Below are 27,990 nucleotides of genomic sequence, written 5' to 3'. Positions count from 1 at the left end.
GAGGATGATGAACGAGTGTCTTCACTTTCTATGTCCGGTTGAAGATAGCGAAACAAGTTAGGTTGTAGGGACTTGTCACTGGATTTCTTAGCCGCAGATGATTGCCCCCCTTTCTTAGTTTTTCCCATCAGCAGACGTGAAGCATAATAATATACAGTGAAACAGGGGAAAGTCACTTAATTAGATCAAAAGCATTCCATATTCGGCTTGCCAAGTCCCCACTGCATTACGAGTGTCCCGGGTTATGCCATCAGCCACCAATCCCCATTGTGTACGGGTGATTCAGGGGTTCATGGCATGGAGCAAGGGCAAGATTCAAGGCATTAATGCTGCAATGGGGTGGTCAAAGCAGACTGCAAGACACGTGTAGTTATCAGAGGGTGCACTTAAACAGCAATCACTACAGGGAGTAACAAGAATAATGCATCTAAAATGTTACAGCAGCCCTGGCAGTGTAGTGAGTATGCTGGGGCGAGAGAGCACAAGCCTGGCAGCTATGTGCACTTTCAGCTTTCTGTGCACAGAATATACTCAGCAGATTGCAAAATGAAATGAGATGGCCGCTGCTGTGCAGGTGGGCAGAGAGTCTCCCGGATGTACCTGGTGGTGGCAGGCCTCTATGAGAAGCCCTTGTTAATGTGGGGTATCCAGAGGTCTGGGATAGGACCCTAATCGCGTGGGGAGTATGAGGGAAAGTGGCTCTGTTCACTCCAAGCCCTGGTGTCTATGGTGTGGGCGTGCAGCCCTTTTCCAAGATGGCGCCGCCACCTTCAGCAGCAAGGCCTCAGTGCCCGTGATCTCTGGGGCCGGCTAAGCGGGTTCAAGCGTTGGTGGCAGTGGGGGATCCGTGTTACGGCTGCTAACCCAGCGCCCGTCTGTGGAGGAGAGGAGGACCCATCGTGCGGCTTCCGGCCCCCCGATCACCGGGGCGCTGCGGACGCGTCTGCTCCGACCAAGACAGCAGTCAGGCGGAGAGACGAGCGGAGACACGGCCGTGGGAGGGTGATGTCTTCTGATGCGCCCGCAAGCGCCGAGCACCTCGCTTCCGGTCCGGAGCTTGCCCACACTCAAGGCCCCGGCTTCTGGAGGATGGGGTGGGCCGCAACCCGCACGGGGGCAGGAGGCCCCTGCCGGCTCCGCAGACCACACCACCCGTGTCAGATGTGCCACGTAAGTCCAGTGGACACGTAACCATGGCAGCAGCGGCCCCAAATACACAATTTAATCAGGCGTCTGGCAGGAGCTCTGGCAAGTCACATCCTCTCAGCCCAGCAGCCAGGCCACGCCCCTTTTCCCATTATTATTATTATTTAAACAGGTGATAGAAGGGTCTCGCACAGGTGGCAGGATTATAGGGTCAGCCGGAAGAAGGACTATTTATACTTAATTTTTACACAAACAAAAACCTTTTTTTTTCTTCTTCAAGAAAAAATATTTTTATTTTTCCATAATTCATATGACCAGGATAAGTCAGAATTAGTACTAATGACTGATGGTTTGTTTTTTTGTTGCTAAAATTGTGCTGGAAGCAACCCCCTCATTACAACCAGACTATATTCAAATTACAATTAACAAGCTGATAACCAGACCACTATTTTTGCATTTTATTTATAAGAAATAGAGACCCTGATGAGAAGCTGAGGGTTCTATAACCATCCAACTCCATATGACGAGCATCTGTCCAGGGTGACTCAGATGACCAGCAGTTTGGTCATTGTTAAGTACCAGCTGTTTCTAAATTGTACAGTCAGGCTGCCCATGGTTTTCCAGTTGCTTCTCTTCTAGTGAACAGCCAACTACAGTCAACAGATATTTCCCATTAAATGTTAAGTTCACTGTAGTAAGAGTAATTGGTACTACCACTGACAGTGCTGGTTACTTTACAATACACCTGATGTGATGTGCAGCACCAGCAAAGCTGTGTGAGGGAGTTGATCAGGTGGGTGCTGCATTATACACTGGTCACATGAGATACTTCATAGTATGCTGGTCACACGGGTCTGTATAAAAAGCATGCTAGTACAGTGAACTACACTACACCTGTTTCACCTTTCTTCTACAATGTTTGTTCAATGTATCCTCAAACTCCTGAGCTTGGTGGTGGCTCCACAATTTATTGAAAGAGAAAACTTTGCATTATACTACGTTCCGTATGTCACTGAATTAATGCATTTCTGTCATCCATACCGTACACACCAGAAGTGCCTGGTACTGAACACTGTATCCAGAGAAGACTGGGAAACATGGGAGCTCAAGTCACTTGAATTAATAGGACATGCGTCCTGCTCTCCATTTACTCTATCCTTAACTCTGTTGCCTGCCTCATTTTCCTCTCCTGCTGCTTCTCCTACCGGTCACTCAGCTGGCTCCCTATCTCCCTCAGAATAAAATTGGCACTCCTCTCACTCACTATGGAAGCTCCTCCTGACATCTCCAGTCTCATTCCCTCACACTCAGCTTTTACAATGTCTCTCCTCCTCCCTGATAACCTCCTGCCACACCCAACTCCTGCAGTGTTCCTCCTATCCTCTGTAAGGGTGTAGTATGGCTGACCGGCGGTCTCCTGACCGCCAGTCAGCTTACCGAGGCCGGGATCCCGGCAGCATACCGACGCCGGGATCCCGGCGGGGAGGGGCGAGTGCAGCAAGCCCCTTGCGGGCTCGCTGCGCTCGCCACGCTGCGGGCTCGGTGGCGACGGTCGCCACGGGTTCTATTCCCACTCTATGGGTGTCGTGGACACCCACGAGTGGAAATAGTCCCTGTTGGTCGGCATGCCGACCATCGGGATAGCGAGCCTTCGGGACGATGGAGGAGGTCATGTGACTGTCGGTCAGCAGACCGCCGGTCACATGAATACCAACCCTCTGTAATGCCCTCTCAACTAGTGATGGGCAGATTCGGTTTTACTCGGTTCTCAAAACGGCATCTTATTGGCTCACGGATGTCACGTGTTTTGGATAGCCAATAAGATGCCGTTTTGAGAACCGAGTAAAACCGAATCCGCTCATCACTACTCTCAACGCTATCAGACAATCAGTTACCATATTTGCCTTCAAACGTGTCCCCAAAACTCATCTATCTACTCAAACCTAATACCCCTCCTCCTAACTATTCAAGCCCCTGCGATACCCAACTACCAAACTCTTCCCTCTATCTCATTATGTATCCACCCTAGCCCCCATAGATTGTAAGCTCTTGCAATCAGGACCCTCTCTACCTCTGTACTCGCTATATAATTATGTAATTTGTAGATTATGTGCTGTCCATTAGTGTCCTCTATGATCACATGTACTATGCTGTTTTGCTGTACGTTCCTTCCACTATGTGGCACTATATAAAAATAGATATACAAAGAAAAATGCTTCTGAGGAAGGACTTGTATAGTCCGAAACGCGTTAAGCTGGTGGCGTTCGATTGTGAAGGGCTCTAGCTGTTTGACCTGGACTGTCGTTTTCTCCTGATGTGCTGTGGATTCCGGAGTTTCAAGAACCTTTTGGGAGGGTAATTTGAGTACCAGATGCCAGCTAGCCCCATCCACTTTACATGTGGTTACATGCTCGTTTTCACTGTCAAATTGTGAGTGCTTAGTGTGAATAAATCTGTTGTCTTTTGTCAAACTGGTCTGTTCTATGATTTGTCTCTTCATACCGAGATAAAAACCATACCTTGAGAAGACATACAGAGAGAATTCACTTCAGACCCACTAAGCCCTTGCTGTCGGACTAAGAGAGAATCCTTCAGTCCATCGTTTTCTTGTATGTAAGATTATATGGTGTTGCGCCCACCACTTTCCATTTTTCTTTGTATATGTATATCTTGGAATTTTGGTGAAGGTTCCTGTGTCAGTGGTAGGCTGCTCCTACACCATTGGTAGCGCATTGTGATTGTTTTTTCCATTTTTACTATATAAAAATAGCTAAAAATAACAATAATCATATAAATTGCAAAATTCAATTTTACACACTATATTGAAAATGTAGCATTTATTTGTGGTTTTCCTTTAATGTCTTATTAAAAACTGCTATACTCAAAGGATCTTGTTGTGGTTGCTATTATAATCCTGAAATATTATAATCCTGATGCCACTTAACAAATATGGGGTCAGATGTATTAAGCCTGGAGAAGTGATAGCGCAGTAATAAGTGGAAGGTGATAACGCAGCAGCCAATCATTACGGGTTTGAAAAATTACAGGAGCTGATTGGCTGGTGCGTTATCATCTTACCCTTACTGTATCTCTGCTTTATCACTTCTCCAGGCTTAATACATCTGCCCCAGACTTTGATATGTGGAAAAGGTTTCTGGCCCTGAGTCTAGGGTGGCACAGGATTACTGCTGCTTCATTCATCATTGTCACAATTGCCCTAAGTAGGCAAAACTGAAATGACAGACTAGATCTGTTGCTAAATGTATAACAATAACCGGATATGACAATTGGAGAACCAGTCAGGTAAGGACCAAGATCAACATACAGTACTGAAACCATCTCCCCTAACAGACCGATAAATCTGGCTGTCAGGGCAAGTGTGAGCGGTTCCATTCATTATCTTCACAGGGCCTGGAAGCACACGCTCGGGGATTAGAGGTTGTTTAACATCCCCCGGACGTGTGTTGAAGGCTTGCACACATAGCTCGGCATTCACACAACAGTCCTGCCAGGCATCTGGCATATTGGGTTTCAACTTTTATTTCCACTGCACCAAGAAACAGGAAAGATCCTTTCTACAGAGAGAAAGTTACAAGACTGAACCTCACATGCCTCTGTCTAAGCAGCCAGGGCTTTTGTAAATCAGGCTCTGTGTTCTAACTTCTATGTAGTAACATATGTAACAGGCAAGAGCCACTCTCTACAAGAGGTAACAATTAAGAGAGGCTGCGTCACATAACTATCAGCGACATGGCAGAAATTGCAAAAATACTTTGTAGAAAAAAATAAACAATAAAAGGGGTTCAGAAAAGATGTCGGCAAAATAAGTTCACAATCAGAATGTCACATGGGAGGGCTATTTTATTTAATTCGGTGTCCCGGGACGAATAGAGACTTTGTTGCTAAAGGTTCCTAATAGTAAGAAGTCGCACGGTAGAAGTAACTATAGAAAACACTTTAGCACGTAATGTGCCTGTGATGCAAAACCAAAATGTTCCAAACTGAAATATTGATTTAGGGGCTACAGTAGAGGTGAACGCAATTTGTCTGAAATTGCTCCTGCAACATGGAGGTGTATATTATTCCCTTGTATGCAGAGTTGAACATCCCCAATGCTCACTTAATTTTATAGCCCTCATCATCACCAGTGGGCACTTGCACCAGCCCTGCCCTTGATGCAAAAAGTCTAAAAACTGGTGTGAATTACCTCAGCCTATGCTTGGACACCAAGTCGCCCCCTCCCCCCCAGTTAAGCCTCTTCAACTGTCAGTGCCAATACGACAGAATTGTATATTGGTTAGAGTTGTGTACACATGGCTCCAGAGCATGGACAGTGTGAAAATACGCAAGCTACAACAGCAAAACCAACTTGCGTTTAACTGTGCATCAGCCGTTTATTCTCCAGCCAGCGCTTAGGACCAAGGATTTTGTTAGATGTCACATTTGCAAAACATAAAAAACAAAACATACATCCACTTTTTGCACCATACTCCTTTTTTGAAGTCTTTTACAAAGCTTCTCTAGAAAAGACTCTGGGAGTGACTGAAATACAAACTGCTCTAAGAAGCAGTTATCCTGAGAGTACTTAGATAGAAACCAGAAGACCATTAAGGACTGTTCTTGTTCCATGCTCAGTAGCTGATATTATGCTGATGTCAAAGTCAGAGCTACTGTAAGTAGGATAGTTGGAGAGTGGGTGGAATAGTGAGATTTGTGAATTCAGATCCAGAATGAGGGAGTATGGGCAACTTCTGGAACCTGCACCGGCACAGTCAGCACGTCTAGTACCTGGGGATAGAAATGCGGCTGGAAACAGACTTTATCAAGAGGCTTAAGAAAGAAACCACGCTGCTGACAGAGATCCCAAGATCGGCACTTGAAGTGTGAATGTGGTCAGTGAGCGTGGGAATGCGGAATGTCAAGTCGATATGGTGCTGCCAAGTCTCCATGAATTTCAACACTTTCACACGGCCATGTACGCTGAGTTAAAGAGACAGAAATAGACAGTAAAGGTGAGAGGGGCCTGGGAAATAGAAAGGATCTCTATAACTGTGCTTGCTCGGGGGACGTTAACACCTGCTAATGAAAACACATCAAAGCCTCAGCTGGGCCAGTAAAAGGGATTACAAATCAGTAAAATCAGGCGGTCCTGGTACAGCGCACACGCTGTAAACTTCTCCTACTCTGAAATATGAGATTCCAAACTGTGCCGGAAAATGATGCAAAAAGACAGGCACACCTGAAGACATGTATTTATACTCCAGGAGACTGCGGGCTGCAGGCACCAATCACGTCTTCATCCTTGCTATCCAGAAAAGATTTTGGGGGGTATATAGTGTATTATTCAGTTTTGTTTCATTGTATTTGTGCAGTTGTCATTAAGTAAACCTGTAGCTTGCAACAAAGAGTAACAGCAGATATATAACATGTAAGTACTAACATGACTAGTCCTTAATAAGGAAGGAAATCTCATAGCCGTCCACGGATGGGGTTTGGTCATCTATGTGGGATTTGTATTGCTGTTGCCTTGGCTCTGAGGCCCTGAGAAGCCTGTGCTAGTGCCCTGTAAAGAGAGCTCCTTACCATCTGCACTCAGGGGCACCGTTTTTTTCTTGTCTAGTCTTTAATCCTTAGAACTAGTCCCAGAAACTAGAAGACATCATTTAAATCATAAAGGTCATCTGACTGCATTTTTACCAGGCATGGCATCACAAGGTAGGGGTGCTGTGTGGGGAAAGGGTGGGGTGATTCACTAACGTTACCCATCTGCTAATGGCTGCATTGATGGGAACAGTTCAAAACAGGTTGGTACTAGCTGTGTTAGTGATGTCCTCGCTGTGTAAGACTACAGAGCGGTCAGCTAGTGGGCGGAGCTCCTCACACAGCAAACTACACACACTGGGACAAGCAAGTGAATCTGATCGGTGTTCAGTAAGCAGAAGATTCTTGTCTCTGTGTAATCAGAGCAGAGCGTGATGAAGGTGTCACTCTCACTGTCACTATTGTGAGCTGGGATTAGGTACAGGTGCTATTATGATGCTATCTGGAGTTGTTATGATGCTATGTAGTGGTATGATGGAGTTGTGCACTGTGGTACATACAGACCATTTAACTGCATGTTTCTGGCACTGGGACAATGTGTCGCAGGGATTTACTTTTGCTCCATGCCATGCATGCTAAGTATTTATTTTGATATACTTTTTATCATAGCCCGAACATCCTGTTTTTCAATAACATGTATATCAATTTGGGCAGCACAGACGGTGTAATGGTTAACATTACTGCCTCACAGCACTGAGGTCATGGGTTCGATTCCCACCATGGCCCTAACTGTGCAGAGTTTGTATATTCTCCCCGTACTTACGTGGGTTTCCCCCAGGTACTCCGGTTTCCTCCCACAATCCAAACATATACTGGTAGGTTCATTGGCCCCCAACAAAATCAACCCTAGCGTGTACATGTGATAGGGAATATAGATTGTAAGCTCCACTGGGGCAGGGACTGATGTGAATGGGCAAATATTCTCTGTAAAGCGCTGCGGAGTATGTGTATGCTATATAAATAACTGGTAATAAATAATAAATAAATATTAAGTATATATCGAGTATATATGTTGCACTGTAAGAAGTATACTTGTTACAGATGCATATAGGGGGTAATTCTCACCTGATCGTAGCAGCAAATTTGTTAGCAGTTGGGCAAAACCATGTGCACTGCAGGGGAGGCAGATATAACATTTGCAGAGGGAGTTAGATTTGGGTGGGTTATTTTGTTTCTGTGCAGGGAATACTAGCAGGAAAGGGAGGAACTGTATAGTAAAATCCAGCAAGTAAACACTTCATACACAATTGTTGCCGTAGTTACAGTGTGTACCTATTGGTTGTTAGTGAGCCTAGGAGCAGGGATGAAGCAAGAGGAGGGAGGGCCCTGCATGAGTGGGTGAGTGAATGCGGACAGCTAATGAGAAAGAGGAATCAAGGGTGACACTCATGCAGCAGACTTAATAAACTAAGGAGATTGTGATGCTGGCGACAGTAAAGGTGCATACTAACAGCACTTTCAGTCCGACCTGGCCCTGTCGAATCAGATGAAAGTTAAACTGAACAGAAGGTATGTTCCTCTTATTCGACTTGTTTTCTTCTGACAAAACATGATCAAATGTGCGTACGCACTCTTCCAATATCGAAAGAAGGCCCCCCCCCCAAAAAAAAAACGGCCAAACAATTGTATAGGTGTGTACCCAGCTTTATAGAGAGATGACACAAGAAGGATGGAAGACAATGAGATCAGTCTCTGACATATTAAGGACCAGATTTATCAAGCCTTGGAGAGTGATAAATAGCACGATGATAAAGTACCAACCAATCAGCTCCTAGTTGTCATTTTTCAAATACAGCCTGTAACTTGGCAGTTAGGAGCTGGTTGGTTGGTACTTTATCACTGTGCAATTTATCACTCTCCAAGGCTAGATAAATCCGGACCTAAGCTTGAGAAAGTGTTGAGACTTCCACAGTGGTGCAAGTAGAAATATTTTCTTATGGGTACTGAGTGACGAAAAATGGGCGTGGTCATGTGTTGTTATGGGGCGTAGCCACATGCTGCTAGTGGGAGTGGCTACATGACACTAGCGGCATGGCCACATGACACAGCCCCTTTTTGGGGGGATTCTGGAGGCAAGGCTATCAATATATAGTAATGCCTCCAGTATAATATAAATATATAGTGGTACCTCCAGTATAATAGAAATATATAGTAATGCCCCCAATTTAATAACAATATATAGTAATGCCTCCATTATAACAGGAAAATACAGCCACTGTCCTCCCAGTAACCCTGACAAAGTGGGAGGAGCAGTCATGCTGCCAAGCACCATGGTCTTGTTGCTTTGTGGCACTTATAATTGTGGCAATGGCAAAGTGTGTGGCAGGTGGTACTGCGTACCCACTGCCAAATTCTTAAGGGTACTCCGTACCCGAGCGTACCCACATACTTGCACCACTGGACTTCCAGGAGAAGACAGCTGATAGACAGTTAAAATAAATGAGGCAAGGAAAGGGTAGAGGGAAACATTTCAATTTGGGCGTTATCAGCACTAGTTTATTTACATACTGTTGAACAATATTAGTTGTGTCTGGACATTTATAATTATTTTAAGGGCTGACCTAAGTATTGGGAAAGTAAATCAGTGACATTACTGGGGCAAACATGGAAAACAGCCATCTTATTGGCTGGACCAACATTCCTGAGAATGCAGCCTATCAGCTCCCAAGAAGCAGGAAGTAATGTCACTGAGAGGTCTGAGTGATGTTAATGGGCCCTACTGAATTTAACATCTTCATTTTCAGAAAAGACGCTTTCCCTGTGTGCAGCTGATTGGCACATTTTAAAGTGCAAGTATCTGAACTTCCTCAAAAGTCTTGTTCAAAAATTGGGGCAGATGTATTAAGCCTGGAGAAGTGATAAAGTGGAAGGTGATAACGCGCCATCCAATTGGCTCTTAATGGTCAAGTTACAGGCTTGGTTTGAAAAATGACAGTTAGGAGCTGATTGGCTGGGCCGTTATCTCCCTCCAATTTATACTTCTCCAGGCTTAATACATCTACCCCATTGTTCTTATAAAGCTTCCGTCCAGCTTCCCATCTTCAGTTAAAATAACAAGAAATAATGTTCTGTTATTTCAAAATCACTTACATTAAACTCAAATGTCTAGTTCTGAATTGTAGCCTCATGTGGGAGCAGACATAGCAAGTTGTTTATGATTTGACTTTTGTTGCTCTAAATACAAAACATTTTACAAGATCAAATTGTTAACTAGATATGATGTAGCTGTCTGTGACAACACCTACCTGGACTGACATATATGTGTGTTGCACTTCCGGACCTGTGCGGCAGGACGGGGCACATGAAGGCACATGCTCTCATTCACAATTAACATAGTTTTATTCACTATTTTTGTACAGGACACAAGAGTCTTCCTTTCACCTGGAAAATATGATTAAAGAATGAGTGAAAGTATACATTAAGAAGACATTGCAGATCATTCAGAAAAAAGTACAAAAAATGAAGTTCCCTGATTGGCTGATATTTGTATTAAGAGGCCGGATTCATGTTTGTAAGTAAAGTAAAAAAAAGCAAGTAACTTTGTGTCTGGAACAAACCATGTTGCCATGCAAGGGGGGCAAATACATTTATGTGTTTTATGTGCAGGGTAAATACTGGCTGCTTTTGCATGTAGCCCACAAATGTATGACACTTTTATTTTTACACTGCAATTTAGATTTCAGTTTGAACACACTCCACCACATCTAACTCTCTCTGCACATGGTTTTTCCCAGTTGCTTGTGTTATTGCTTTAGTTACAAACATGAATCAGGCCCGAAGTCTAAGAGTCCCCTGTGAGTTCTCCGTGTAGCATTATTAGCCTATTATAAAATCTGTCCAAAACGTGTTTATGGCGAGCTATCCAAGATAGTTCTGTATTTCATGGGAAATGTTCTAACGAACATATTGTACTAGCCTTGTGAACGCACTGTGTCTACTTGTATTGATTGCACTTTGCATCTTTTCTATGTGCTTTCTATCTCCGGAACATCTGAAGCAAGCATCTGGCACACAGCACAAGTCTCATTAGCCACACATGTACTCGGAGCATAATGAAAGTATCAGCATGGTTATAAAAGTTCAAAAGTGCACTGGGGCACTAGTTCTGTACTAATTATATATATATATATATATATATATATATATACTGTATACAGTATATACACAAATACACACACACAGGTAAGGCAACGTGCGGCAGCTGTACACACAGGGCCGGACTGGCCATCTGGCACTTCTGGCAACGATGGCCACGTGGGCCGGTCCAGCGCTGACTGAGACACGCTGCCACTCAGTCCGGCGGCAGCATGTCTCAGCTGTCAGGAGAGGAGAGCGTCCGCCAGCGCGGCTGTGTCTGGCGCGGCGGCTTATAGCGGACTTCAAACCAGCTGCCGGTTCGCGACCCAATCAGAGCTCGCGGACCGGCAGCCAATCAGAAGCCGCCGGTCCGCGAGCTCTGATTGGCTCACGAACCGGCGGCTGGTTTGAACGAAGTCCGCTATACGCCGCCGCGCCAGACACAGCCACGCTGGCGGGCGCTACCTCTCCTGACTCACCCGTCCCTCACAGCCGGAGCCCGGAGGAGGAGCAGCAGCAGCAGCAGCAGTGCAGCAGCGGTAAGCAGCTGCAGCACTGGCTGCTGTGGGGGCAATTGTATACCTGGCTGGCACTGTGGGGGCAATTGGCTGGCACTGTGGGGCATTTGTATACCTGGCACTGTGGGGGCAATTGTTTACCTGGCACTGTGGGGGCATTTGTATACCTGGCACTGTGGGGGCAATTGGCTGGCACTGTGGGGCATTTGTATACCTGGCACTGTGGGGGCAATTGTTTACCTGGCACTGTGGGGGCATTTGTATACCTGGCACTGTGGGGGCATTTGTGGATCTGGCACTGTGGGGGCATTGGTGGATCTGGCACTGTGGGGGCATTTGTATACCTGGCACTGTGGGGGCATTTGTGGATCTGGCACTGTGGGGGCATTTGTGGATCTGGCACTGTGGGGGCATTTGTATACCTGGCACTGTGGGGCATTTGTATACTTGGCACTGTGGGGCATTTGTATACCTGGCACTGTGGGGGCAATTGTGAATCTGGCACTGCACTATTGGGGGCATATAATGTAAATTTCGGCTCATACCGGGTGCTATAATGTGAATTTTGGCTCATACTGTGTGGTATAATGTGAAAGAGGCACCAGTACTAGATAGTATAAGCGGTCCTACTATTGTGGTGCATAATGCGTATAAGGGGTGTATGGTGTGGTAAACTACACTGAAGGACACGCCCCCTTTTGAGTGACCACGCCCCCTTTTCCGGAACATAATTACAAACTTCACATTTCCATACCCCCACTTAAAAATTTCCTCTTCAACTACTGGTTGTGTGTATTTTAATAGAGAATGATGTACGCTTGTATGTTGTTACAATATTAATTATATTTGTAAGAGAATAGACTAATAAGTGGGAGGAGTCAGGAATAGTAAGGGGAGGAGTCACAGAGGTGGGCTTGTGTGCTTCGAAAATGCCAGGGCCTATTTTTAGTCCCAGTCCGGCCCTGTGTACACATCACAGATAAGTAAAAGAAAACATCAGTCACCCTATGGGGGTGTGAGGTACAATGAGTGATGTTGTCCCTGCAATGTGCCTCTGTTACCCGTGTCCCAACACAGTTCCAATAGAACATCATCAGCAACACTTTTTCTTGGATCGTCACCTATGAGCAGAGTAGGCTGTGTTTTGCCATATAAATGTATCCGCATACACCTATCCGCAAATTGTGCTAAATAGCCCCGTTTGGCGTGCCACAGATTTCAGCATCAGGCCCTATGAGCAATTTTTTATTTGGCTAGGATGTGAATAAGACGCAAAATTCTGAAAACAGTCAAAAAGTATGTGTTTGAGACGCATCTCAGTCATATTCTGGCCCCCGGGGCACTGCTGTGCTTTGACTGTCAACAAAAAATACCTTTAAGTGCACTCAAACTACTGTATTATAGGACCACTTTTGCCTGATAATCATGTTGAGGGGTGTGATACTGGAAGTTGTGATAGTGGAATGGCACAGTATAATGAGTGATGTTGTCACATAATTTTCCGTGATGTGCATAGCTGCCGCACATCGCAGATTAATGAATTGCCCCTTACATGATCATTTTCCAATTCAGAGATGAACGCTGCTGTAACATCTGTGGCTGGAGTCGTGGGTGCGATAATATGCAAATGCTGGCTTTAGCCTCCCCCTGTGTAGTAATGAGTGCCTGAATAAGCAAGCGCTGAGACTCCCACTCTGTAACACCACCGCTGGTTCTAGACAGTCCACCATCGGCGCATCATCGCGTTTTCCCCAATGACACTTGAACCTGCCTATGGCAGATTACGGTGTCTCCATCTGAACATGGCCTCTGTGGCTGCCGACGTGCATCTGAGAACGCAGCCAATGTCACTGGCATGCCCATGACACTCCTATAAAACAGATTTGTTTGCGTTCATGTCAGGCCTCCTCCTAGTCACCGCCCAGGAACACCAATCACTTTACTGCTCGATTTCTGAAACAGCCCGTACGCAATAGCACCTTCAAGCACACACTCTGGGTAACGCATGTGCCGTAGGGGCTTTCTGAATATTTTGCCCCCCTATTTGCATTTTGGACTGTGCTGCAGCCCCACCTCTGCAGCTGCCTCTGGCTGTAACCCATTAGACCAGGTGAATCTCATAATCTTCCGTTGTGTGCTCGTTAGCCCACTGCATCATCTGGAGCTCTGCTGGGACATTTGCTGTCATAACGTACAGTAGTATCAGGAAAGGGTCTGGTCTATTTACTGATCTATATATTTTCTGTTACTAACAGGTGAGAATTTTCTGTCTTTCTTTACGGATGGTCCATAAATGTATTAATCGCCGCCAACACTGCTCAGTGAGCGGTTAGTGCACCATCCTTATTAACGCCTGTTTCCTACCACAGGGCCAGTCATAGAGATTTTTGTCCTGTCCATTCTCCCTCATTATTGAGCGCCAGATAATCCATCAGTGCCTGACTCAAGATAGCACAAATGATGTGGCCACTGACTGAGATTTAGGTGCATGAAGAGTCTGCATTCTGTGGATATTGGCCCTCATTCCGAGTTGATCGCTCGCTAGCTACTTTTAACAGCCGTGCAAACGCATAGTCGCCACCCACGGGGGAGTGTATTTTCGCTCTGCAAGTGTGCGAACGCCTGTGCAGCCGAGCAGGTACAAACACATTTTGTGCAGAACAAGTCCAGCCCTGTAGTTACTTATTCTGTGCGATGATTGCTGTGATGAAGGTCCCAGAATTGACGTCAGACACCCGCCCTGCAAACGCCTGGACACGCCTGCGTTTTTCCAAGCACTCCCAGAAAATGGTCAATTGACACCCATAAATTCCCACTTCCTGCCAATCTCCTTGCGATCGGCTGTGCGAATGGAATCGTCACTAGAAGCAGTGCAAAACAACAATGCTCTTTGTACCCGTACGCTGTGCGTGCGCATTGCGCCCCATACGCATGCGTAGTTTTGCCGTCTTTTTAAATGATCGCTACGCAGCGACCATCGGCAGCTAGCGATCAACTCGGAATGACCCCCATAAGCGTCCTGCATTGCAGCATGCAGGGGTAATTCAGATCTGATCGCAGTAGCAAATTTAATGCTACTAATGGCCAAAACCACGTGCACTGCAGGGGGGGTGGGGGGGGGTGGCAGAAATAACATGTGCAGAGAGAGTTAGATTTGGGTGTGGAGTGTTCAAACTGAAATCTAAATCGCAGTGTAAAGATAAAGCAGCCAGTATTTACCCTGCACAGAAACAATATAACCCACCCAAATCTAACTCTCTCTGCAAATGTTATCTCTGCCCCCCCTGCAGTGCACATGGTTTTGCCAATTAGCTAAAAAATTTGCTACTGCGATCAGATCTGAATTAGGCCCCCAGTGTGCAGAGCTGGCGCTTTCTCAGTAATACTGTAACCATGTTGGTTGCATAGTTTCTGGTCTGGATCTTACTGTATTTATTGTATTTAGGTAGCTCTAAATTGTACATTACGTCCAAGTGCCAGGTATATATTTATTCATCTATGTTTAGTTTACGCCTCGTAACCAAGTCAAGATCAAAAAAAGATAAAAATATCCTATTCCAAATGTATTACATTGTGCTATATTATTAAGGTAAATAGAACACAATTAAATATAAAATTATAAGACTTTTTGCGATCATACATGTAAACATTTGCTAGACATCAATATCTCAGTGATGCCGGTGTGAATGGAACACAGCGAAACCCTTCCCTGCATAAACCTGATGATGTTAGATGGGGCTGGGATAACCTAATGGACTCAGAACTCAGCCTCACCCTGAGGATGGAGAATGTATATAGAAGGCGTGCTAGATACTCTGCTACTGTACAAAGCTAATCTAGCAAAATCATAGGATTATACATATGATAAAAAGTTATACTCATTCATTCTATTTTGCACATAAAATGTATATAAAAAATAAATAGAGGTAAAATGTAAGATAACTGGGGAAGGGGGTGGGGGGGGGTGGATTCCATTGGCGACATTTTTTTCCAGGCACGAAAAACTTGAGTTTTTTTTAAATTCTCTATGGGGGGGAGGGCTATCCAATGTCGCCATTTTGTTTATCCGATAAAAATATCTCTCTGCCTCATTTGTGAAAAATGCCTAATTATGAGGCTCCGAAAAAATCCCTGATAGTAGCTGCTGCAGCCACTGCTTCGGGGCTAATTGTATATGCCAGTAGGATCAATTAGCCCGCGGTAAATTAAATTCCCCCCAATGTTGGAATATAAAGTTTACAGATAGCAATTGGACATCTCTAATTTGGAAATCTACCCATCTTTAAATTCCGTTAATATATAAATATTATAAGAAAACATATAGGGTCCTGTGTTTTACTGCACTGGGCAACCAAAAGGAAACATTTGTGGTTAATATAGTCTGAGCAATTTTCATATCATATGATGCTTCCAGTTTACACAACATGGGTCCCTCAGCCTGGCTTCAAGTACACAGTGGGCTTCAGCCTGGGTCACAGGAAGGTCTGTGTATAGTATGTCTGTAGCACTAGCTGCTGCGATTACTGCACAATAAGATGATCTGGATGTGAAGTGCCCTTACCTCCTCCGCACTGCACACTGCACCCCTCCCAGCTGCTGTGTGTCCACATGTACAGTGGGTCTGTCTGTCTCTCCAGCTCAGTCCTCTGTTCTGCTGATTGGTTCACCGGGATGGTATATTCATAATGAATGCCAAAGTTCTGATCATGGAACAGCAGAACCTAAATCAGAGATTTAAAAAATAAAGAATCTCAGACTCATAGAACCTCTACTTCTTCCTACTACATGAGCACCTACCAGTATAATATAAATGGACTTGCTCCAGTAGAACTGTTAAAAGTACTTGCTACAGTAGTCAGGGCCGAAACTAGGATTTCTGTCACCCGGGGCAAGGTAGTCATTTGACCCCCCCCCCCCCGCAAAAAATAAATAAAATTATTTTACAATAACTAAATAAAAATAATAAAATAAAAAATAAATAAATAAATAAATGAATAAAAATATTATATATATATATATATATATATATCTCTTTCAGAACTTTTTAACCTGAAAAACTGCCTTTTCTAACATAAATTTCATATCCAGGAAAAAGTGTCCCCATTTTACACATTGTGGCAGGAAAAAGTGTCCCCATTTTACACATTGCGGCAGGAAAAAGTGTCCCCATTTTACACATTGCGGCAGGCACGTGTCCCCATTTTACACAGTAAGCTGGCAAGTGTCCCCATTTTACACAGTACGCTGGCAAGTGTCCCCATTTTACACATTGCGGCAGGCACAGGTCCCCATTTTACACAGTACGCAGGCACAGGTCCCCATTTTACACAGTACGCTGGCAAGTGTCCCCATTTTACACAGTACGCTGGCACAGGTCCCCATTTTACACAGTACGCTGGCACAGGTCCCCATTTTACACAGTACGCTGGCACAGGTCCCCATTTTACACAGTACGCTGGCACAGGTCCCCATTTTACACATTACGCTGGCACAGGTCCCCATTTTACACAGTACGCAGGCACAGGTCCCCATTTTACACAGTACGCTGGCACAGGTCCCCATTTTACACAGTACGCTGGCACAGGTCCCCATTTTACACAGTACGCAGGCACAGGTCCCCATTTTACACAGTACGCAGGCACAGGTCCCCATTTTACGCAGTACGCTGGCACAGGTCCCCATTTTACACAGTACGCTGGCACAGGTCCCCATTTTACACAGTACGCTGGCACAGGTCCCCATTTTACACAGTACGCTGGCACAGGTCCCCATTTTACACAGTACGCAGGCACAGGTCCCCATTTTACACAGTACGCTGGCAAGTGTCCCCATTTTACACAGTACGCTGGCACAGGTCCCCATTTTACACAGTACGCTGGCACAGGTCCCCATTTTACACATTACGCTGGCACAGGTCCCCATTTTACACAGTACGCAGGCACAGGTCCCCATTTTACACAGTACGCTGGCACAGGTCCCCATTTTACACAGTACGCTGGCACAGGTCCCCATTTTACACAGTACGCTGGCACAGGTCCCCATTTTACACAGTACGCTGGCACAGGTCCCCATTTTACACAGTACGCTGGCACAGGTCCCCATTTTACACAGTACGCTGGCACAGGTCCCCATTTTACACATTACGCTGGCACAGGTCCCCATTTTACACAGTACGCAGGCACAGGTCCCCATTTTACACAGTACGCTGGCACAGGTCCCCATTTTACACAGTACGCTGGCACAGGTCCCCATTTTACACAGTACGCAGGCACAGGTCCCCATTTTACACAGTACGCTGGCACAGGTCCCCATTTTACACAGTACGCTGGCACAGGTCCCCATTTTACACAGTACGCTGGCACAGGTCCCCATTTTACACAGTATGCTGGCACAGGTCCCCATTTTACACAGTACGCTGGCACAGGTCCCCATTTTACACAGTACGCTGGCACAGGTCCCCATTTTACACAGTACGCTGGCACAGGTCCCCATTTTACACAGTACGCAGGCACAGGTCCCCATTTTACACAGTACGCAGGCACAGGTCCCCATTTTAAACATTACGGCAGGTGGTGGGGAGAGGTGGGGAGAGAGAGAGAGAGAGAGAGAGAGAGGAAGGGAGAGGGGCTGACTTACATTTGAAGCGGTTCTCGCCGCTCTTCAGCCGCCTCTCCCTCCTCGTCTGCGCGGCTCCGGGCTCCCCCTTCAGTTCTCCCTCCTCCGGCGGGGTTTCGTTGAATGACGCGTTTGCGCCGTGACGTCACGACGCAATCGCGTCATTCCGCGAAACCCCGCCCCCCGAGCTGGGCACTCGGGAGAAGGGGGTTTAAAAGTGCCGCGGCGGTGTTTGGGGGTCTCGGCGCCCCCTCCAATCCGGCGCCCAGGTCGCCTGCCCCCCTAGCCCCCCCCTAGTTTCGGCCCTGCAGTAGTACTGGAAAGAGGTACTACTGAGTAATGTCATTATGGAAAGTGGATGTAATGAAGTTCGATTGCTCAATCCACTGTTGTGTGGAAACTCACCAATAGCTCAATCCGGAGAAGAGGTCAGCACTTATTTTGAAAAATTTAGTTAATTAAAGTAATTTACTGGCGTGCATCCCGAATGTCCTATCTGTCCTCTGAGAACAAGTGTTAAGTTGAACAAAGTAAGGGAATGGACACATAAAAGACTTGGATCCTCCCAAGATATGCTCCTTAGCATAAAGATATGCTATGACAATGATGATGACACTTGCAACATTTTCCAACAGCTTCTGATTGGCTAGACAGCTGACAGTACACCATTCATAAGCGAGTCCATGTTAATGTATAGGCACACTGGGCAGCTGCCCAGGGAGCCTCAATTCTAGAGGCCTTTGAGTAGGGGGAGGGGTGGTGATCATACAATTAGAGCAGCGAGACGGCATTTTCTACTTGCCTCCCAGCCTGCAGCCAGACAGTGAATAGCTTTCAGCATGTTGATTGGTGGATCTCTGGAGCTATCCACAAATCATAGTGTTGACAGCCAATCACTGTTTGGAAGCATGTGGAGAGACAGCGTGGGACCACAGGAGGGGCAATTTATGATTTTTTTTTATTGATTCCCATGAATGTGTGGGTAAGAGCCCCAGTGCATTGCTTTGCCCAAAGCCTACAATGTTGATAGATGACCTTGTTCATAAGCGCCTTACAATGTCACGTTGTAGTCACCTATTGGGATTTCTTATTTGTCATTTAATTTGGACTACTTCCAGACAGAAGCAGTAGTTGGGGTGCTTATATTTAGGTACATTTTATATGGAAAATGCAACTTTTGCATTTATTAATAATACTGTCAAGGCACAATTCTCTTTGATCTGATAAAGCACATGTGGTTTGGGTCTAAATGTGTTTCAGCCCCTAAGATGGCAATTCATTCACAGAAAACTTTCACAGCTGTCCGCCATGGCTTCCCCCATGGCTTATTATAAAACTTTTGCACACAAATTCTTCTCCTGCTATGAAAAGGAGGGGGATTCTACCCGGACACTACCCAATATTATAGCTATCTGCAAGCTTAATAATACCACCAAGTGTGGCAGCAACAAGCCATTTCCTTACTACCCAAGGATACCAAGCTCTTGGTGAAATTTCTGGCCAACAGGCTTCATAGCTATCTGAGCTAACTGATCAATGGGCCTAATGCAGACCTGATCGTTGCTGTGCCTTTTCGCACAGCAGCCGATCAGGTCTGAACTGCACATGCAGTGCGCCGGCTCATGCCAGACAGCTGATGGCCATCTGAGCCCTGCGATCGCCTCTGCCTGATTGACAGGCAGAGGCGGTCGCTGGGTGGGAGGGGGCGGCCCGGCGGCGTTTGGCCGCCATTTTGGGGCGCGGTCCGGGCAACGCAGGCATGCCCGGACCATGCGGGGCGGCGGGTTGTGGTGGCTGCATGATGTTACACGCAGCCGCTGCGACCCAGAAAGCGACAAGTAGCTCCCTGCCAGTGCCCAGGAGCTGCGCTGGTAGGGAGCTACTCCTCAGATACAAAAGTATCAGATAGAAAAGCATCACCTGTGCGGCGGGGCAGAGCCAGACATACGGGGGGCATCCCCCCGCATGTCTGTGAAACTGATCGTAGCCGCACAGCTACGATCAACTCTGAATTAGGCCCAATGTCCCTATGAGGAAAATTTATGGACGACAGTAGGACAGCTGTGACTCTCATTTTCTATATTAACAAGATCAAGCTTCTAGCAGCAGGTTTGACGAAGAAAATGGCTTTAATATACTGTATTGGATGTTCATGTTTCAGAATAAAGAAACTGGGAGTTTGTGCACATTTCTACAGCCTAGAGCAGGGCTGTGGACTCTGTATACCAAACCTTACACTGTGACTCCTCTATTTTATTACTGTCCGACTCCTTCATTAATGGCAAATGAATATTATATTATATTTAACTGTAGTAAACAACATTGGAGCTGATGTAGAGTTGAGGCAAACGGTGCAATTTGCACCTTGAAACAACAATCTGTGTTGCAGGGGAAAATGAAAAATGAACAATATAATGTAAAGTTGTTATGGAGGCACAGACTAGCTTAACTATAAAGTGCAATATAATAATAGAGATGACTGAAGTGTGCATGCAGCACACCTCAATCAGTCGGAAACTGCCGTCTTTCTGACAAGACGGCAATTTCCGACTCCTACTGAATACGGCCCTATGTACCTGGTAGCAGCTTAGATCAACAGTCACTGGGAAAATTAACATCACAATGGTCCTGATGGTGATGATCTGATGTTCCGTTGTTTGAACATAATGAAATACTGAAAATATATTATTATTTTTTTTAAATAAAATCGTTTTGGATAAGTTTAAATACATATTCTCCATCTAATTCACTCGAGCAGTTTTTAGAAAAAAAAAATTGTCAGTTAAGTAGTTAAGAAACTTTGGGCCATATATATAGTTTATTCTGTTTTGTATCTTGCTCTGTCAAAATGTGTGGTGCCTCATAAGTAAATGCAAATAATTACATATTTTGTGGTCATTCTTAATAATGGAAATAATAAGAATTTACTTACCGATAATTCTATTTCTCGTAGTCCGTAGTGGATGCTGGGGACTCCGTCAGGACCATGGGGAATAGCGGCTCCGCAGGAGACAGGGCACAAAAATAAAGCTTTAGGATTAGGTGGTGTGTACTGGCTCCTCCCCCTATGACCCTCCTCCAAGCCTCAGTTAAGATACTGTGCCCGGACGAGCGTACACAATAAGGAAGGATATTGAATCCCGGGTAAGACTCATACCAGCCACACCAATCACACCGTATAACTTGTGATCTGAACCCAGTTAACAGTATGACAAACGTAGGAGCCTCTGAACAGACGGCTCACAACAATAACAACCCGAATTTGTTTGTAACAATAACTATGTACAAGTATTGCAGACAATCCGCACTTGGGATGGGCGCCCAGCATCCACTACGGACTACGAGAAATAGAATTATCGGTAAGTAAATTCTTATTTTCTCTAACGTCCTAAGTGGATGCTGGGGACTCCGTCAGGACCATGGGGATTATACCAAAGCTCCCAAACGGGCGGGAGAGTGCGGATGACTCTGCAGCACCGAATGAGAGAACTCAAGGTCCTCCTCAGCCAGGGTATCAAATTTGTAGAATTTTGCAAATGTGTTTGCCCCTGACCAAGTAGCAGCTCGGCAGAGTTGTAATGCCGAGACCCCCCGGGCAGCCGCCCAGGATGAGCCCACTTTCCTTGTGGAATGGGCCTTGACAGATTTAGGTTGTGGCAAGCCTGCCACAGAATGTGCAAGTTGAATTGTGCTACAAATCCAACGAGCAATCGTCTGCTTAGAAGCAGGAGCACCCATCTTGTTGGGTGCATACAATATAAACAGTGAGTCAGACTTTCTGACTCCCGCCGTTCTTGAAATATATATTTTCAATGCCCGGACCACGTCCAACAACTTGGAATCCTCCAAATCGTTAGTAGCCGCAGGCACCACAATAGGCTGGTTCAGGTGAAACGCTGACACCACCTTAGGCAGAAAATGAGGACGTGTCCGCAGTTCTGCCCTGTCCGTATGGAAAATCAGATATGGGCTCTTATATGATAAAGCCGCCAATTCTGATACTCTCCTGGCTGAAGCCAGGGCCAGTAGCATGGTTACTTTCCATGTAAGATACTTCAACTCCACCGATTTGAGCGGCTCAAACCAATGGGATTTGAGAAAATCCAAGACTACATTAAGATCCCACGGTGCCACTGGGGGCACAACCGGGGGCTGTATATGTAGTACTCCTTTTACAAAAGTCTGGACTTCAGGAACTGAAGCCAATTATTTCTGGAAGAAAATCGACAGGGCCAAAATTTGAACCTTAATGGACCCCAATTTGAGGCCCATAGACAATCCTGTTTGCAGGAAATGTAGGAATCGACCCAGTTGAAATTCCTCCGTGGGGGCCTTCCTGGCCTCACACCACGCAACATATTTTCTCCAAATGCGGTGATAATGTTGTGCAGTCACCTCCTTCCTGGCTTTTACCAGTGTAGGAATGACCTCTTCCGGAATGCCTTTTTCCCTTAGAATTCGGCGTTCAACCGCCATGCCGTCAAACGCAGCCGCGGTAAGTCTTGGAATAGACACGGTCCCTGCTGAAGCAGGTCCGGTCTTAGAGGTAGAGGCCACGGATCCTCCGTGAGCATCTCTTGAAGTTCCGGGTACCAAGTTCTTCTTGGCCAATCTGGAGCTACTAGTATCGTTCTTACTCCCTTTTGCAGTATAATTCTCAGTACCTTTGGTATGAGAGGCAGAGGAGGGAACACATACACTGACTGGAACACCCACGGTGTTACCAGAGCGTCCACAGCTATTGCCTGAGGGTCTCTTGACCTGGCGCAATACCTGTCCAGTTTTTTGTTGAGGCGGGACGCCATCATATCCACCATTGGTTTTTCCCAACGGTTCACAATCATGTGGAAGACTTCTGGATGAAGTCCCCACTCTCCCGGGTGTAGATCGTGTCTGCTGAGGAAGTCTGCTTCCCAGTTGTCCACTCCCGGAATGAATACTGCTGACAGTGCTATCACATGATCTTCCGCCCAGCGAAGAATCCTTGCAGCTTCTGCCATTGCTGTCCTGCTTCTTGTGCCGCCCTGTCTGTTTACGTGGGCGACTGCCGTGATGTTGTCCGACTGGATCAACACCGGCTGACCCTGAAGCAGGGGTTTTGCCAGACTTAGAGCATTGTAAATCGCTCTTAGCTCCAGTATATTTATGTGAAGAGACATCTCCAGGCTTGACCATACTCCCTGGAAGTTTCTTCCCTGTGTGACCGCTCCCCAGCCTCTCAGACTGGCATCCGTGGTCACCAGGACCCAGTCCTGTATGCCGAATCTGCGGCCCTCTAACAGATGAGCACTCTGCAACCACCACAGAAGAGACACCCTTGTCCGTGGCGATAAGGTTATCCGCTGATGCATCTGCAGATGCGATCCGGACCATTTGTCCAGCAGATCCCACTGAAAAGTTTGTGCGTGGAATCTGACGAATGGAATCGCTTCGTAAGAAGCCACCATCTTTCCCAGGACTCTTGTGCATTGATGCACAGACACTTTCCCTGGTTTTAGGAGGTTCCTGACAAGTTCGGATAACTCCCTGGCTTTCTCCTCCGGAAGAAACACCTTTTTCTGAACCGTGTCCAGAATCATTCCCAGGAACAGCAGACGTGTCGTCGGGGTCAACTGAGATTTTGGAAAATTCAGAATCCACCCGTGTTGTTGCAGCACTAGTTGGGTTAGTGCTACTCCGTCCTCCAGCTGTTCTCTGGACCTTGCCCTTATCAGGAGATCGTCCAAGTAAGGGATAATTAATACGCCTCTTCTTCGCAGAAGAATCATCATTTCGGCCATTACCTTGGTAAAGACCCGAGGTGCCGTGGACAATCCAAACGGCAGCGTCTGAAACTGATAATGACAGTTTTGCACCACGAACCTGAGGTACCCTTGATGTGAAGGGCAAATTGGGACATGTAGGTAAGCATCCTTTATGTCCAGGGACACCATAAAGTCCCCTTCTTCCAGATTCGCTATCACTGCTCTGAGTGACTCCATCTTGAACTTGAATTTTTGTATGTACAGGTTCAAAGATTTCAGATTTAGAATAGGTCTTACCGAGCCGTCCGGCTTCGGTACCACAAATAGCGTGGAGTAATACCCCTTTCCCTGTTGTAGGAGGGGTACCTTGACTATCACCTGCTGAGAAAACAGCTTGTGAATGGCTTCCAATACCGTCGCCCTGTCTGAGGGAGACGTTGGCAAAGCAGACTTTAGGAACCGGCGAGGGGGAGACTTCTCGAATTCCAACCTGTAACCCTGAGATACTACCTGCAGAATCCAGGGGTCCACCTGTGAGCAAGCCCACTGTGCGCTGAAATTCTTGAGTCGACCCCCCACCGCTCCTGAGTCCGCTTGTAAGGCCCCAGCGTCATGCTGAGGGCTTTGCAGAACCCTGGGAGGGCTTCTGTTCCTGGGCAGGGGCTGCTTGCTGCCCTCTCTTACCCCTTCCTCTGCCCCGAGGCAGATATGACTGTCCTTTTGTCCGCTTGTTCTTATAGGACCGAAAGGACTGCGGCTGAAAAGACGGTGTCTTTTTCTGTTGGGAGGGGGTCTGAGGTAAAAAAGTGGATTTTCCGGCAGTTGCCGTGGCCACCAGATCCGATAGACCGACGCCAAATAATTCCTCCCCTTTATACGGCAATACTTCCATATGTCGTTTGGAATCCGCATCACCTGACCACTGTCGCGTCCATAAACTCCTTCTGGCAGATATGGACATCGCATTTACTCTCGATGCCAGAGTGCAAATATCTCTCTGAGCATCTCGCATATAAAGGAAAGCATCCTTTAATTGCTCTATAGTCAATAAAATACTGTCCCTATCCAGGGTATCAATATTTTCAGTCAGGGAATCCAACCAGACGACCCCAGCACTGCACATCCAGGCTGAGGCGATGGCTGGTCGCAGTATAACACCAGTATGTGTGTATATACTTTTTAGGGTAGTTTCCATTCTCCTATCAGCTGGATCCCTGAGGGCGGCCGTATCAGGAGACGGTAACGCCACTTGTTTTGATAAGCGTGTGAGCGCCTTATCCACCCTAGGGGGTGTTTCCCAGCGCGCCCTAACCTCTGGCGGGAAAGGGTATAATGCTAATAACTTTTTTGAAATTAGCATTTTTCTATCTGGGTTAACCCACGCTTCATCACATACATCATTTAATTCCTCTGATTCAGGAAAAACTACAGGTAGTTTTTTCACCCCCCACATAATACCCCTTTTTGTGGTACTTGCAGTATCAGAGATATGCAAAGCCTCCTTCATTGCCGTGATCATATAACGTGTGGCCCTACTTGAAAATACGTTTGTTTCATCACCGTCGACACTAGATTCAGTGTCTGTGTCTGGGTCTGTGTCGACCGACTGAGGTAAAGGGCGCTTTACAGCCCCTGACGGTGTCTGAGACGCCTGGGCAGGTACTAACTGGTTTGCCGGCCGTCTCATGTCGTCAACTGATTTTTGTAATGTGCTGACATTATCACGTAATTCCATAAACAAAGCCATCCATTCCGGTGTTGACTCCCTGGGGGGTGACATCACCATTATCGGCAATTGCTCTGCCTCCACACCAACATCGTCCTCATACATGTCGACACACACGTACCGACACACAGCAGACACACAGGGAATGCTCTTATCGAAGACAGGACCCCACTAGCCCTTTGGGGAGACAGAGGGAGAGTTTGCCAGCACACACCCAAGCGCTATAATATATATGGGAACAACCTTATATAAGTGTTGTTCTTTATAGCAGCTTAAATATATCAAAATATCGCCAAAAAAATGCCCCCCCTCTCTGTTTTACCCTGTTTCTGTAGTGCAGTGCAGGGGAGAGTCCTGGGAGCCTTCCTCACAGCGGAGCTGAGCAGGAAAATGGCGCTGTGTGCTGAGGAGAATAAGCTCCGCCCCCTATTTCGGCGGGCTTTTCTCCCGTAGTTTTAGATAACTGGCATGGGTTAAATACATACATATAGCCTCAATGGCTATATGTGATGTATTCTTTTGCCATAAGGTATTAAATATTGCTGCCCAGGGCGCCCCCAGCAGCGCCCTGCACCCTCCGTGACCGCTTGGTGTGAAGTGTGTGACAACAATGGCGCACAGCTGCAGTGCTGTGCGCTACCTTCATGAAGACTGAAGAGCCTTCTGCCGCCTGTTTCCGGACCTTCAATCTTCAGCATCTGTAAGGGGGGTCGGCGGCGCGGCTCCGGGACGAACCCCAGGGTGAGACCTGTGTTCAGACTCCCTCTGGAGCTAATGGTGTCCAGTAGCCTAAGAATCCAATCCATCCTGCACGCAGGTGAGTTGAAATTCTCTCCCCTAAGTCCCTCGATGCAGTGAGCCTGTTGCCAGCAGGACTCACTGAAAATAAAAAACCTAAAAAACTTTTTCTAAGCAGCTCTTTAGGAGAGCCACCTAGATTGCACCCTGCTCGGACGGGCACAAAAACCTAACTGAGGCTTGGAGGAGGGTCATAGGGGGAGGAGCCAGTACACACCACCTAATCCTAAAGCTTTATTTTTGTGCCCTGTCTCCTGCGGAGCCGCTATTCCCCATGGTCCTGACGGAGTCCCCAGCATCCACTTAGGACGTTAGAGAAACCTAGATAATGTTATTGCATGGTAATGATGGCCCTAATTTACAGGTTGTCCAAATTGCATTTTTTGAACAACCAATGCAGCACTGCAAGCAAGGTGTGCAAATGTTTACATGCTGCATGCACACTTCAGTCATCTTTGCGGAGAGGGAAAAGCTGGCGAACCACTCCGTGGCGCTGAACCGGCGGCTGGGGCATAGTACATTCCGAAAATGCGGTAAACGGAAGTTTACCGCATTTTCCATTTAGTACATCCTGCCCCATGTATTTTATGATTGGCAGCAACCAACACTGATGTTGCCTATAATATAGATCATAAAGTACTATGATTTGGTAATGGACTATGAACCCATGGCATCCCTGCAAGTGCCTTACGGCATCCAGTTTGGGAAACACTGGCATTTACCAATTGGCTGGCATAGAGGAAGGAGGGTTCTGCTCCTGAGAACTTGCATTCTACTAAGGAAAATGGAAGGAGGAGTCGGGCTACTGGGGAGACACAAGAGGTTAAGTATGTAGGTGGGATGACCTGATCACGCATAGGTGTGGTAGGCTAGGATTAATAAATGAGATTTGAAGAAGCCTTTGAAGCACTGCGGGTTGTGGGAGAGTTTGACAGAATGAAAGAAAGTGTTCCATAGATTAGGGGCAACATGAGAGAAGTCTTGAAAGGGGATTAAGAGTGAGGAGGAGAAGCGGTTGTTACAAGCTGATCATAGATGACAGATGCTATGTTGAGGAAAATCAGGACAATGATATAGTAGGTTGAATAGAATTAAATTTGTAGGTGAGGGTGAGCTGTTTACAATAGATCATATAAGTTATCGGGAACAATTGACAGAGAAGGAGGCAGACACAGAGCAAAATGTAAACACCTGGAACCACCTTATTAGCTCATGATTAAGCAGGTTTAATGCAATAAAATGAATCTTCTGCCCAGGATGTTGTACTTATTTCAACTATTGTATAAATCCAAAAAAGCAGTCTTAATTCTTTTTTGGACTCATACATTGTACCTGGATTTGAGGATACAGGTTTGTAATTGCACTGCTCCTCTTGAAGGGAGGTTACCACTGGAAGACTCCACATCCACTCCTTAGCTCTACTGACTGGACATTTTCAAACGTTACCCATAAAAATACCAATCACTTTTCTAAGGTGTCTGCAAGCACTGTGTGGCAAATTTAAATGCAATGGGAAAAAACCCCAGGACAAAAGATCCCATATGGCAAATTCTATATCAGTGTGTCCCTACTTTCGAAAGATGCTATCACGCTATACAATCAAGCCACATTTTATCCTGGCATGTCAGGACAGGCCATAAGAAGATATTTAGGATGTCAGAATAGGGATTACATGAACTCCCCTAGCTCCTCAGGAGCCTCGGGCCACCCTCTGCCTATGCTACCAGAAAATATTCAATTCACTCTGGAGATTGGGGACAAACAT

The 27,990-nt window shown here is 46.2% G+C and overlaps 1 protein-coding gene across 4 annotated transcripts in view; it reads right to left on the bottom strand.

Annotated features, from left to right (window-relative positions):
- ADAMTS17 (ADAM metallopeptidase with thrombospondin type 1 motif 17) overlaps window positions 1-27,990 on the bottom strand; it is a 547,181-nt gene that overhangs the window by 49,264 nt on the left and 469,927 nt on the right. For 3 of the 4 annotated variants that reach the window (XM_063925679.1, XM_063925677.1, XM_063925678.1), the window contains 2 exons: window positions 15,904-16,063; window positions 9,993-10,128 (listed from right to left, as the gene is read on the bottom strand). In XM_063925679.1, the coding sequence (XP_063781749.1) occupies window positions 9,993-10,128; window positions 15,904-16,063 (296 nt within the window). Of the gene's footprint in view, window positions 1-5,388; window positions 6,127-9,992; window positions 10,129-15,903; window positions 16,064-27,990 lie in introns of those variants that run through there. The other variant, XM_063925680.1, reaches the window with a different exon arrangement.

Source organism: Pseudophryne corroboree, chromosome 6 (genome assembly GCF_028390025.1).
Source record: "Pseudophryne corroboree isolate aPseCor3 chromosome 6, aPseCor3.hap2, whole genome shotgun sequence".
Classification (NCBI taxonomy): Eukaryota; Metazoa; Chordata; class Amphibia; order Anura; family Myobatrachidae; genus Pseudophryne; species Pseudophryne corroboree.
The sequence above is the reverse complement of the archived record's forward strand: the minus strand, read 5'-3'. Positions and strand labels throughout refer to the sequence as shown.